Here is a 14,277-nt window from a genome sequence, read left to right as displayed (position 1 = left end):
CCAAAGCAGTATTCTAAAAACTGAATAATTCTTTGCTGCAAAATGATGAAGTGAAAGGAGTCATTTTAGGGCTAATTCCTCATTACTGGTCCAAAGCCAGAAAAGTTTGGAAATAATTGGGAACTTCTAAAGTTTGAAATCAGTAAATATTTAAGAAAGTTTGGTAGTGACAAAGCAAAATCTAAAAGAGTTGAGGAGGAGAAAATTATATCCCAAATCCCTCAACTATCTAATAGGCAACTTGAAACATTAGCAGAGGAAGAAAAACTGGAGCTTGTGACTTTAGAAGATAAATTAGATCAAAAACAAAGGGAGCTTTTCTTAGGTCCAGATCTAAATGGCTCGAAGAAGAGGAATAGAACTCGCACTAATTTTTCAATTTAGAAAAGCATCACTGCCTTAATAACAGTTTTAACAGACTGAACATAAATGGAGTCATTACTGAGGATTACAAGCTCATTTCCAATCACTGCAGCAATTTCTACAAATCTATACATCTATACTGCTCTAACTTTTGCCAGATTTCATCAGAAAAACTATTAGAATCCCTGTCAATTAAACCCATTAACAAAGATTAATCAGAATTATGTGATAAGGCTATTGCAAAAGAAGAAGTTAAAAATGCAGTTAATCTGTTCACCAAATACTGACAGTCTGACATCAGAGTTTTACTAAATGTTTTCTAACAATTTCACCGCGTTTCTATTAGAAGTTTTTACAGAAGGCTTAGAAAAAGAATCACTAACTAGCACCACTACTCTTATTCCCAAACCTAAAAAAGATTGTTTATTGATTGATAATTGGTTTGACAATCTGTTCACTCAACAATGACTACAAAATCTTTGCTTTGATTTTAGCCACAAGAATTAAGATGGTACTGGACTCAGACACTGATAAAACGCAATCAGGTTTTATGGCATAAAAAATACATAAATAATGTCAGACTAGTCCTGGATATCCTGGATTATCAGACCTAACTGATAGTAACGGCTTCATTTCATTTTTGGACTTCTACAAAGCCTTTGATACGGTAGAGCATAATTTTATTTTCCAATCCTTAAACAAATTTGGCTTTGGTAATTTATTCTGTACAGCAGTAAAATTCTGTTAATCAAGTTAATGGGTGGTACATCCCCATGATTTAATTTGCATCAAGGTATCAGACAAGGCTGTCCCGCCTCCCCCTATCTCTTCTTATTAGTCACTTAGCTTTTATCAGTACACATCATATCAAGCAATGGAGAAGGAATCTCTTTCATTGCCAGAGATTTAATCATTACAAAGCTGGCAGATGACACCACTTCAAATCAATCAAATTTCAATAGCCATAGATGCAATCAACATGTTCCAGGTTATATCTGAATATTAATAAATGTGAACTTATAGCTATCAAACATTCCTCAGAATCTGTCCTTTGTAATATCCCTGTTAAAAAAGAGGTTAGAGGTTAAGAATTATTCTAAATTTTATGCCTATCTTAGAAAAAAAATTAAAAACAAATTCAATATGTATTCTAAGAGATCTTTCACTGAGCGGCTGGGTGTTGATAACTAAGGCAGAATGGGGGGTTAAGGTTTGGCTCTTCATGTTGATAATATGCTCCTAAAAGAGATTGACAAACTGCTCTTCAATTTTGTTTGGAAAAATAGGACACATCACATAAAAAAGGCTGTTCTTATGAATTCTTATGACAATGGCTTTGAATAGCAAATTTAAAATAAACTGACTAAAACAACTGATCAGGAACCCTACTTCAATATGGAATACTATACCTGTTCCTATTCCATCTACGTTGGGTGGCATCCATTTTTTTCTTGCTTCTAATTTTGATACTGATAAAATCGAAGTAAAAATGTCTGCTTGTCACCACCAGGCTTTTTTTTATCATGCACTCTCATCTATAAACATAATTTCAGTCCACACAATTATTTAATATAGAATAACAAGGACATTCTGTACAAAAGAAAATTATTGGATTATTGGTTTGATAATAATATTGTATTGGTTGGATCAGCTGTTCTGTTGTTGTTCATACCCAACATTTGTCATTGTTTTCTCCATTACACACTCCTATTGGTAAAATATGTTTTTCTGGATTTTCTAAGAGCAATAACAAAGCTATTAGAGCCTTGTTTAACAAAACATGACCTCATTACCAAGTGATTTCTTTTTGGAACCGTTTAGGGGATGACATAATATGGAAAGAAGCCTGGCAGCTAACTAATCAATATCTAATTACCAACAAAGTAAAGGAAATTTCTTTTAAACTCATTCATAGAATTTATCCAACCAAAAACTATCTCAAAGAAAAGTTTAAGATAGACATTGATGTAAACTGTAGTATTTGTAGGACAATTCCAGAATCTGTTGTACATTTATTTTGGTACTGCGCCGATGTTCAAACATTTTGGCAAAACCTGTGTGGTTTTGATGACAGTTTTGGAGTACTTTGGAAAGATATATTATTTGGAATTCAAAATTACCAAAGACAGGTGAATACTATGAACAGATATATAATCAACCTTCTTATACTATAGGCAAAGTTTCATATAGGGCTCCCGGTCACTGACAATGAATGAATCCCTTCTTCTGGGAATAAAATATGTCTTTATGAGATTTGCAGATCATTGTATTGTTTTTGTTTAAATTTTCCACAATTTTTTTCCAGATTCAAGATCTTTATTGTCATTGTGCAGCACAACGAAATTTTGAATAGTCTCTCGGCTTAGCACACATAAATAAGAAAATAGGAATATAAGAGAATTGTCTGATACCATCTATCAGCGTAATGTGGCATGGACCAAAGCCAGGAAAAGTGATTCTGTCAGTGATTGGTCTACTTTCAGACAGCTAGGGAATAAATGCACTTCTTTTATTAAAAAGGCTTAATCTGAATATTATTTATCTGTCAAAACTGAAAACCTTAACAATACACAGAAATTTTGGAAAGTTATTAATTCTTTATCTGTAAACAAAACCCCTCAGGTTCTTCCAACATTTGTTCTAGAAGACTCAGTTCCAGTATGTGATAGAACTGAGGTCTTAAACTGCTTTAATAAGCATTTTGTGGTATCTGGTTCTTTGTTTGACGCTATAGGAGCTGCCCCAGGCCTCCCTGTATAAACCCTCAACTGTTTAAATCACAGAAAATCTCTTGGACCAGACTTGATAGAGCCTTATTTTTTTTTTTTTTTTTTTTAATAAAACTGCTGATTTTGTTGCACAGCCTCTTACAATATTTTTTAATCTTTTGATTGAAAGTAAAGAAATTCCATTCAACTTTGAATCAGTTTGGACATCAGCTTTTGTTGTTCCTCTTTTGAAAGGAGGTGATCCAGCAGTTTTAACCAACTACAGGTCAATATCAAATTTGTGTTTTGTCAAAAATTCTTAAATGTCTTGTGTGTGATCAACTTAAAGAAAGTTTATATTTAAATGAGCTTTTTTCAAAATTGCAATCAGGTTTTAGGAAAAAGCACAGTACTATCATTGCTGTTACAAAATTGATCAATGATATATTCGTTGCTCTTGACAAAAAAAGTACTGTGCTGCACTTTTTATTGACCTGTGAAAAGCGTTTGGCACTGTGGACCATGTCTTTTTAAAGCATAGGCTTAATTGCTTGGGATTGTCAGATCGTGCAGTTTCCTGGCTCATAAATTATTTGAGTGACAGGACCCAGTGTGTTAAATATGATGGTCTGTGTTCTGAATTTGTGAGTGTCCACAAGGGGGTGCCACAGGGTTCAATATTAGGACCTCTATTGTTCATTATGTACATTAATGATTTGGGACAGAATGTGTCCGATGCTCATATACATTTTTATGCTGAGGACAGTTTTTTACTGTTTTGGCCCAAATCCTACTAGAGCTGTTGAATTTCTGCAGAAAGCTTTCGATGTGGTCCAGCACACACTTTTGCAGCTAAAACAAATTCTTAATGCTGACAAAATTAAATTAATGCTGTTCTTAAATTCTAAGAAGGTTCCTCAAATTATCCCCACAGTGTCCACTCTTGAGATAAATGAAATTGAGGCAGTTCATATGTACAAGTATCTTGGTATCCTGCTTGATGACACTCTCACTTTCAAACCCTATATTGATAATCTTGTGAGGAATCTCAAACAGAAATTGAGTTCTTTCTTTCAAAACATTTTTTTTTTTATTATTTTTTTTTTGGAGGTGAAAAAGCAGTTTGTCATTGCAACTTTTTGTTTTATCTGTTTTAGACTATGGGGATCTGTTTTATATGAATGCTTCAGCTCAATGTCTGAGAAAGCTTGCTGCTGTTTATCATGCTTCTTTGATGTTCATTCACAAATTGTAGAGCCCAGACCATCACTGTGAACTGCATTCTCGTGTGGGTTGCCTTCTTTGTCCACCAGGATGTTGGGACAATGGTGCACTTTAATCTACAAGGCCATGCTTGGACTACTGCTCTTTTATATTTGTAACCTAGTCACATGGTGAAATGTTGATTTGTATGATTTGCGATCAAATATTCATTTGTTGCTCTCTGTACCATTTGCCCCCACTTAAGTGGAAAAAGGGCTTTTGTTTTCTCTGCCCCTTCCACATGGAACATGATGCAAAAGGACTGGAAATTAACAGAACTTGTTTCATTGAATGAAATCCAGACTATGAGCATTTGAGACAGCCTCTTAAACTTGTAACTGTTTTCATAATTTGTAAGTAATTTTAATTGTTTATTTTAACTAAATTGTTGTAATTAATACTTTGGTTGCAACTGATACTTTTTGCTTTTTGGCCAGGACTCCCTTGCAAAGATGTTTTTAATCTCAATGGGATTTCCTGGTTAAATAAAGGTTAAATAAATAAATAAACAGGTACACATAAATAAGTACAATTAAAGATATAAAAAATATAAAAGATACAAGAACACCTTTATATTTACAGAAAATGAGAAAATTCCCAGCAGACAGTAATATTTACAGGAATTTATGGTATTTACTGAAGCTTTGCTTCTCATTAAGAAAACCCAGGCCATATTTTTCTGTTTTTCAGTCTACTCGGTTCGCCTTACTCCGTTTTATTCTTCTGTTTTCTAATCACCTCTTCCCATTTCCATCTAGGAATGTATTTCGGAAGCTTCTGTCCCACTCAGAGAAGGAAAAGGGGGATGTGCTGTCCCTGGGGGAGATCCTAGCCGAGGGTTCTGATCCAGGGGAGAAGAGGCTGGCTCCCCAGGCCAACTGTGGAGGGACGCTGCGAACAGGAAAGGCCAGACTGGGGGCCCTGAGAGAGGCCATGTACCATAGTGCAGAGCATGGCCATGTGGACATCACCATAGACATCCGCAGCTTAGGTCAGATTTACTAATACATGCTGGAGAGGCACACAGGTTTTACTCTGTGGTTCCTCCAGCTGTCCTGCAGATGTTCTCATGTCTGTCCCGTCCTGTCCCAACCTGAGTCTGTGTTGTCATAGCTACCAATCCATCCACAAAACATATGCAGAAGTAGGGCTTGTCCACCCCACCACAGCTCTGCTCATTCAGCTTTATGTTAAGTGATTTTAGACCACAGAACATCATGATCAGTAAATTTAGATCTTTAGATCTATTTTCAGACTATAAGTTGCATCAGTCATAAAATGTGTCAGGAAGAGTAAAAAAAATACACACACACACACACACACACACACACACACACACACACACAAACATACAAGTTGCACTGGACTATAAGTCGCATTTATTTAGAAATTTATTTTACAAAATCCAAGACCAGAAATAAACATTTAACCTGGAAAGGCGAGTTATTGAGCTACACATGGAATAACAGGCTGAACATGTGTTCGGTATGTTAACGTAACACACGGGTTTCCTCCAGGTTTTTTTAAACTGTCAGGGAGAACTAGTCTCCTTATTACACTTAATGAACAGCTATTCAAAGTGCTGGGAAAATGTTTACGTCACCTTTGGAATTAAAAGACACCCAACAGCGCCATGTACATAACTCCGCCCTGCCACTGACCAAGTTTCATGTTAAATATGAAATAACTAGGTCACATAAAGACAGACATCCACCCCCCAGTTAATCCCGCCCCATCGCAGACAACTCTTCTCGTGAAGGATGAACTGAACAGACCAGCTGACCTAATGGCTCAAGAACCTAACAAGCTTGACTCCGCTCTGTCACCTCCTTGCTGTCACTTTCAAGCAAACAGACGTAGAACTGGACAGGAAGTTGAGACTCCAGTGTTCATTTTTCACTATTACAATTTTTACAGCACACTGCCACATTTACTAAGTACATTTTCACTTTTAATATATCTGTAAATGTGTGCAAATAGAGACTTAATGTTCATATCAATCTATTCATACAGTATAATTTACATCTGGGGGAAAAAAAATTATTCTGAAGCATGGCGGCTTTTATTTTACCTTGACGGTGATCATTTATGTAGCGGAAACCCTGAACACATTCAGCTTCTAGCATAAAGAGGATACCTGGGAGACTGAACAGGCTAAGTTAGCATAACAAGCCAGCAAGTTACTAGTAAGCAGGTTCACCAGGCTCCCCATCTCATTCCACATCACTGAATCAATCATTCAATCAATCATTCAATCAATCAATCAATCATTCAATTTTTCATCCTCTGTGTCCTTTCTGAACAACTCCGACAACGACTACTCGATTACAATTGTCAGCTGCGTATTTTACTACCTGCAGTGTGTAACCTGCAGATTTTCTTCTTTGGGGGCATTTTGTTTGTGCTCAGTATTTCTAAGCTGTCTTTAAGTTAATGTTTTAGTTCATTTTTCACTGTTACAGGAGCAGCAGATACCATAGTTATCACCAGCCTAGAATGCCCTCTCACGGCTGTAGATGGTGACGTTTACTCCTCAGCTTGTCAGTCGGTATGAATTAACATCTACAAACATATTAAATTACACACACACACACACATATATATATATTAGTGCTGGGCAACGATTAAAATTTTTAATCGTGATTAATCGCATTACATGCTGCGATTAATCACATTGTTACACGCAAAATGTCTCTTTCCTTTAAAAGAAGGCCTGCGGCTATATAAAGAAAATGCAGTAAATTTTGGTTTACAAACTTCAGGGGTCTCCAACCTGTGACTCTGGAGCTGCAAGTGGCTCTCTGGACCTTCCACAATGCCTCTAAATACATGGATAAAATATTTCTTTAATTCTGTCTTTCTTGTCATTAGGTTGGAAACTGGGGACTTTTGTTTTGTTTGTTTTTTTGTTGTTTTTGTTTTTTTACTTTACATAATTTTCCACAAATATCTGTGTCCCTTAGAAGAAAGTCTGTCTATCCTCTTTTTTATAAAGGTTTTATGTTTTTCTTTTTTTTAAAACCTAAAAATGGAAATAAAAGTGTGGTTCTTTAAAAATAACAAATATCCTATGGTGGCTCTTCATTAAAAATATATATATTAAGTTGCCTTTTTGCAGCTCTAAAGGAGTTTTATTTAGCTGGCTGAGGGAAAAATGGCTCTTTGGATTGGAAAGGCTGCAGACCCCTGCACTAAACACATAAACAGGTTTAGCAGCAGTTTTCTTTTTAAACACCAACAGTTAAAATATTTCTTCATATATATTTATAAAATCAAATATTTATGACAAAGAAGGATGAAATGTTCAGGATTTACTAACTAAAAAGGTAAAAAGTCAGCAGGATGAATTTAAAGCTGTGAAGCTGCTTCCTTCTAAACACAGAAGGAACAATATGTGATGAATATCAGCATCAGGTGAACAGACAGAAAGCAGGATTAGAATCTCACAGCTTGTAGATGGTGAGGAGAGAGAAATATTCACAATATGCACAATAACTTCCATCCATGCAGCTTCAGTGCTTCATTATCCAGATTTCTGGCCTATAAATTCTCTAACCTTTGGTTCTTAGCTTGACTGTTTAGCTTCACCTCTGTACCTGCAGCCTCGCTACAAGGAGTTAAGGGGTTAACATCTCGTTTCCAGGTGTAGCGTCAGGTCTGTAAATGTAACTATAAACATGTGTGGTATCTACAGAAAGTCCAGCATCTCGGCTAACAGCTGAGTAAAACCATTTCTATCACCAACAAACACAGTTAAGACAACAAACAACTCAAAAGACAAGGTACACGAAGTCCGAAAAATATGTAAACACAAATGATGTCTCCCCGTGTCCACCCCACGGCATGAACACGAACAAACAACTCCTCTACTGAAAGCTCACATCTCACAGATGCCACAGCTGGAAGTTTCATCTCTCTATGACCAAGATTCACTGAACCAGGGGCAGAAGAAGGCCCGATTTATGCTTCACGTTTGTAAAAGTCAGAAAGCATGTCTTACCTTTACTGTCTTGCATAAATTAAAACCACATTTATTAAAAAAATAATAATAAATAAAAAGTTTGCCGTCCAAAATCATGATGTTCTGTCCGCCTGTATAAGTTTTGACAGACAAAGAAAAAGTCGGTTCTTCTTCTTTCTTAAGTTCCAGACAGAAAGCGTCTCTTTTTAATAAACCCGCTCTCTCCCAAATCATCACCGCTGCAGCAGGGAAGAGAGACATGGACGCCATGTTTCTGCCATCAAAGCCAGCTGTCAGCAAAAAAACAAAAACAAAACAAAAAAAAAACGGCGTTAATTAAACATTGCATTAATGCGCGATTAACGCGTAAACGTGCCCAGCACTAATATATATACACACACATACACACACACACACATATAGTTGCACCTGATGATAAGTCCCAGGAACTGCCAAACCTCTACCAAAAAGGTGCGACTTACAGTCCAGAAAATGCTGTACTTGCTTTTAGGGAATTTGGTGGTTCTGGCATCTGAACATTAAATGTGAAGCTGAGCTGAATGTCTGTGGGCAAGGACATAAAATGCCTCAACGTGTGAAGCTCAATGCACTTTCTCATTTATTCATTACATCTAACTTTTTATTTGGGAATTTCTATGTGCTAACAGCATACACACTCATCCTGTTTCCTGTATTCTTCTACTTGTTGTTATAAAAGTTAAAGATAACAGACTTAAAAAGTACCCATTCTTCTGTGGTGCTTGGTAGTTTTAGTACATTTTAGACTTTTTCATCAAACATTTAAAAGAAAAACATGGTTAAACATGAACAATATGAACAACTCACTTCCACTAATTCTACATTCCTGTTAAAGTGAGATTTTATTCTTTTGGACTTTTTTGTAAAACCAACCTGTTCTGAGTTTATCTGCTGTACATCCCATTAAAACACCTGGAAAACTGCTCAGGTTCACTTTTCACCTTCTACTGTAGCACAGTTCCTAGGATTACTTTACTCATTCCTAGGATCACTTTACCCATTCTTAGGACTAATTTACTAATTCCTATGATTACTTCACTTATTCCTAGGATTACTATACTCATTCCTAGGATTACATTACTCATTCCTAGGATTACGTTGCTCATTCCTAGGACTACTTTACTCATTCCTAGGACTACTTTATTTATTCCTAGGATTACCTTACTCATTCCTAGGATCACCTTACTCATGGGATTAATTTACGCATTTCCTAAATTACTTTACTCATTCATAGCATTACTCTATTAATTTTCTAGGACTACTTAACTCATTCCTAGCATTACGTTACTCATTCCTAGGATCACTTTACTCATGGAATTAATTTACTCATTCGTTAGATTACTTTACCCATTCCTGGGACTAATTTACTCATTCCTATGATTACTTCACTCATTCCTAGGATTACTTTACTCATTCCTAGGATTATGTTACTCAATCCTAGGATTATGTTACTCATTCTAGGACTACTTTACTCATTCCTAGGATTACTTTACTCATTCCTAGGATTACATTACTCATTCCTAGGATTACGTTGCTCATTCCTAGGACTACTTTACTCATTCCTAGGACTACTTTATTTATTCCTAGGATTACCTTACTCATTCCTAGGATCACCTTACTCATGGGATTAATTTACGCATTTCCTAAATTACTTTACTCATTCATAGCATTACTCTATTAATTTTCTAGGACTACTGTACTCATTCCTAGGATTACGTTACTCATTCCTAGGATCACTTTACTCGTGGAATTAATTTACTCATTCGTTAGATTACTTTACCCATTCCTGGGACTAATTTACTCATTCCTATAATTACTTTACTCATTCCTAGGACTACTTTATTCATAGGACTACTTTTGTAACTTCTAGGATTACATCACTCATTCCTAGGACTACTTTACTCATAGGACTACTTTAGTCACTCCTATGAATACTTTACTCATTCCAAGGATTACTATACTTATTCATAGGATTACTTTATTAATTCATGAAACTACTTTACTCATAGGATTACTTAACTCATTCTTATTTTTATCCATTCCTAGAATTATTTTCCTCATTCGTAGTATTACTTTACTCATTCCTAGGACAACATTTCCTCATTGCTAGGACTAATATACTGACTCCTAGGACTACATTACTTATTCCTAGGACTACTGTACTCATGAATAGGATTACGTTTCTCATTCCTACAGTCACATTACTCATTCCTAGGACTACTTTTCTCATTTCTAGTATAACTTTACTCATTCTTAGGATTACTTCACTAATTCCTAGGATTACTTTACTTATTCATGGGATTACTCTATTCAGTCCTAAAACCACAGATGATGATAAGGTGCAGATATTTAAATGCTTGTATTTAAAATACAGCACTACTAAAATGAATTACCATGATGTAGTAATGTAAGAAAGAAAAGAAAATGCAGCAGGTAGAGCGGTAACATCCAATAACAGTGATATCTCTTCATGTTTGTAAGTGTTTAACAGTCTGATGGCCTGAGGGACAAAGCTGGTGTAGAACCTGCTGGTCCACTGCTGTGCCTCTTGAGCAGTGATGCAGTTTTCACAGACCAGACGAGGTCATCTGTGATGTGCACCCCCAGGGACTTTATACAGCTGACCAACTCCATGGCCGTTTTGTTGATGAGAAGTGGCTGGGCTGGTTCTTCCTGAAGTCAACAATGATCTCCTTGGTATTGTCTACATTCAGGATCAAGCTGTTGTCTGTGCACCAGCCCACCAGCTCCTCCACCTCCTCTCTGTAGGCCTGGTTGTTGTTGAGGCCCACCACTGTTGTATCATCTGCCAATTTCACAATGTCTTTGTAGCATATCTGGATGCAGTCGTGCATCATCAACATGAACAGCAGAGGACTCAGGACGCAGCCCTGAGGGCTGCCTGTGCTGAGGGTGATGACACTAAAGGTGTTCTGTCCGACCCGCACTGGCTGTGGTCTGTCAGGGAAGAAGTCAAGTAGCCAGTTCCTTGGGGCGGTGCTGAGGCCCAGGGGTCCCAGTTTGCCTACCAGTTGCTGTGGGATGATGGTAAAAGCTGAACTAAAGTCTCCTCCAGTTGTACAAGGCTTCAGTGTAGAGCAGAGGAGATGCGTTCTCAGTGCAGAGATTTAGCTGGTTGGCAAACTGGAAGGGGTTGAGAGTGGGAGGGAGTCTGGAGATGATATGCTGCTTTACAAGCCTCTCAAAGCACTTTATCATGATGGGAGTTGGTGCAATGGGCCGGTAATCATTGAGAGACGTGATTGGAGGTTTTTCTGGCTCTGGAATGATGGTGGAAGACTTGAAGCACTGCGGCTTGGTCCAGCAATGTTAAAGACGTCTGTCAGGACACAAGCTAGCTAGTCTGCACATTCCTTGAGCACCTGCCCAGAAATGTTATCAGGGCCTGGGGCCTTGCGGGTGTTGACCCTCCTCAGAGACTGCCACACATCAGCTGAGTTCAGGCAGAAAGCCTTTTCTTCCTGTTAGGGGACAGCTTTCTCCACAGGGGTGTTAATTAGAGCTTCAAACTTTCCAAAGAAGTTATTGAACACCTTGGGGCGGCATGGCTCAGTGGGTAGAGTGGTCATCTTGTAGCCTGAGGTTTGCCGGTTAGATCCTCAGCCTGTCGAGCGCTTTGGGTAAAAAGTGCTGTATAGATACAGGCCATTTACCATTGAGTCTATTGAGGAAGTCAGTGTCGGCTTCACCCCCAGGAAGGGGACTGACTTGTGGTTGGTGATAGCCTGTATGCCCTTCCACATCTTTCTGGTTCTGAGCATGCTTTGCTAACCTGATGGCACTTTTCCAGTTGGCTATCACTGTTCTCAGGGCCTCCTTATTACCTCCTTATTATCTGACGTAAGCATGACTGAGTCCCATGCTTACATACTTAAGCCGTCATCCAGGGTTTCTGGTCGCTTGGGTGATGGTGTTCTTCATGACCCTGACGTCCTCCATAAATTAACTGATGTAGGCTGACACAGACGTGGCGTACTCATCAATGCTGGTGTGGTCGTTGTAGGTGGCAGCTGTCTTAAACATGTCCCAGTATGTGCACTCAAAACAGTCCTGAAGTGCCTCCATAGCCCCCTCAGACCCCGCCCTCACCTGCCTCACTGCGGGCTCTTCTCTGATCAGCAGGGGCTCGTATGCTTGGATTAGCATAACAGATAGGTAGTTTGAAAAGCCATGGTGGGGGTGGGGGGCTGAATGCATCCTTGATGTTGGTGTCCACATGGTGATGGAAGTGTGGGGAAACTGTTTTCATATTGGCCTGGTTAAAGTCTCCAGCAACAATGAAAATGCCCTCAGTGTGAATGGTTTGCAACTTGCTGGTCTGGTAGGGAACAGTCATAGCCACCGCTGTGTTTACACCGGGGGAAATGTCCACAGCTGTGATGATAACTGCTGATAACCTGGGCAGGTAGAATGTTCTGCAGTTTACAGGGAAAAACTCAATGTCTGGTCAGCAATGGCTTGAGACAGTCCTAGCATTCCTACACCAGTTGTAGTTAATGTGAATCCACAAACCATGAGCCAACCAGTGCACTGTCCTGGTCGGCTTTACTTCACTCATTCCTGGCAATACATTACTCATTTGTAGGATAACTTTACTCATTCCTAACTTAACTGGGCTGCTTTCCTCTGGTTTTTACTGAAAGCAATGTGGCAATGTGGTCGTCAAACACTGATCTCTTTTGTGTGCATGTGTGTAAGATTTCTGCATGTCATATTTTCTGTACATTTATTATGAGTGAACATAATTCACTGTTTGAATTCAGTTTTCTTGTATTTGCACCATCTAAATTTAAATCAGAGCCTGGATTAAAAACACACCAACCATCATCATTCCAAATTCATTATTCTACCAATGATAGCAAGCCTTCTTGGCCTCAGAGATATTAAACAGGCCCAAACCATGATACTGCCACCACTATGTTTTACAGACGGTTTTCTATTTCCTGGTAAAATAGCACCTATTTTGTTCTTTTAGCCACAGACGCTTTCCTCTGGAAGACGTATCACCCAGAGATTCACATGTTTATATTCTCACTGCTAGATGAGCTGATGTTGTGCAGAAGCTCAGAGTGGACATTCCTGAAGTTATTTATTGGTGATCTCGTTATCTCAAGATCAATAGGCTCTCTTTTTAATGTGATAACAGGTACATTTTTCTCAATATCTTAAAAGTATACGGTATACTTTTTAGAGAATTTTAAAGGTGGAAAAAGCTTGAAGTCGCACAGTAAACCTTGGAAACTATTAGTCAAAGATTGTTTTTCAAATTTTTATGTGATCTTTTCAACAAAATGTCCAGAAACTGAGACACATGCCAAACACGTTCAATTTCTTAAGAGAAAAACTAATTTAAGCCGATTCAACATTAAAGGGAAATATCCCAAAGTCTGTTAAGATCAATCAAGTAAACGTTTAAAAGATTTTGGAATTGTAAAGTCTGTCATTTCAGCAGAGCTTATTTCATCTCTCATCCATCACTGTAAAAGATAACAGCCACTTTCATTGAGGACATTTTTAATTACATGCAGGTTCTACTGTTTTCCCACTGAATCCTCTGAGTTTGCACCAATCTGGCATTCACAACTTGCACTAACACTGGGAAGTGATGGAAACATGGTCGGTTCTGTAGCCCTGCTCCGTTTGCTCTGCACGGGTGTGTATTGACTGTCCGTGTGGTTGTATTCCCAGGTGTTCCCTGGACGCTGCACACCTGGCTGGAGTGCCTGCGCTCCTGCTTCATCCAGAACCGCCGGCCGCTGATCCAGGGCCTCCTCAAAGACTTCAGCTGCATCCAGGAAGAGGAGTACACAGAGGAGCTGATCACGCATGGCCTGCCGCTCATGTTCCAGATCCTCCGGTCCAGCAAGGTCTCTCAGGCTTTCTTCTGTCCTGTAGTTAAGCTCCAGTATAAGTGTATATGTA

The 14,277-nt window shown here is 38.3% G+C and overlaps 1 protein-coding gene across 1 annotated transcript in view; it reads left to right on the top strand.

The window, feature by feature from the left end:
* LOC121634552 (ankyrin repeat and BTB/POZ domain-containing protein BTBD11-A) overlaps nt 1-14,277 on the top strand; it is a 184,979-nt gene that overhangs the window by 157,264 nt on the left and 13,438 nt on the right. Inside the window, exons 10-11 of the mRNA XM_041977264.1 lie at nt 5,093-5,325; nt 14,044-14,222. Coding sequence (XP_041833198.1) covers nt 5,093-5,325; nt 14,044-14,222 — 412 coding nt within the window. The remainder of the gene's footprint in view (nt 1-5,092; nt 5,326-14,043; nt 14,223-14,277) is intronic.

The sequence above is a fragment of the Melanotaenia boesemani genome, chromosome 23 (assembly GCF_017639745.1).
Source record: "Melanotaenia boesemani isolate fMelBoe1 chromosome 23, fMelBoe1.pri, whole genome shotgun sequence".
In the NCBI taxonomy this organism is placed as follows: domain Eukaryota; kingdom Metazoa; phylum Chordata; class Actinopteri; order Atheriniformes; family Melanotaeniidae; genus Melanotaenia; species Melanotaenia boesemani.
Note: the sequence above shows the minus strand (reverse complement) of the source record. Positions and strands in the feature narration are given on the sequence as shown.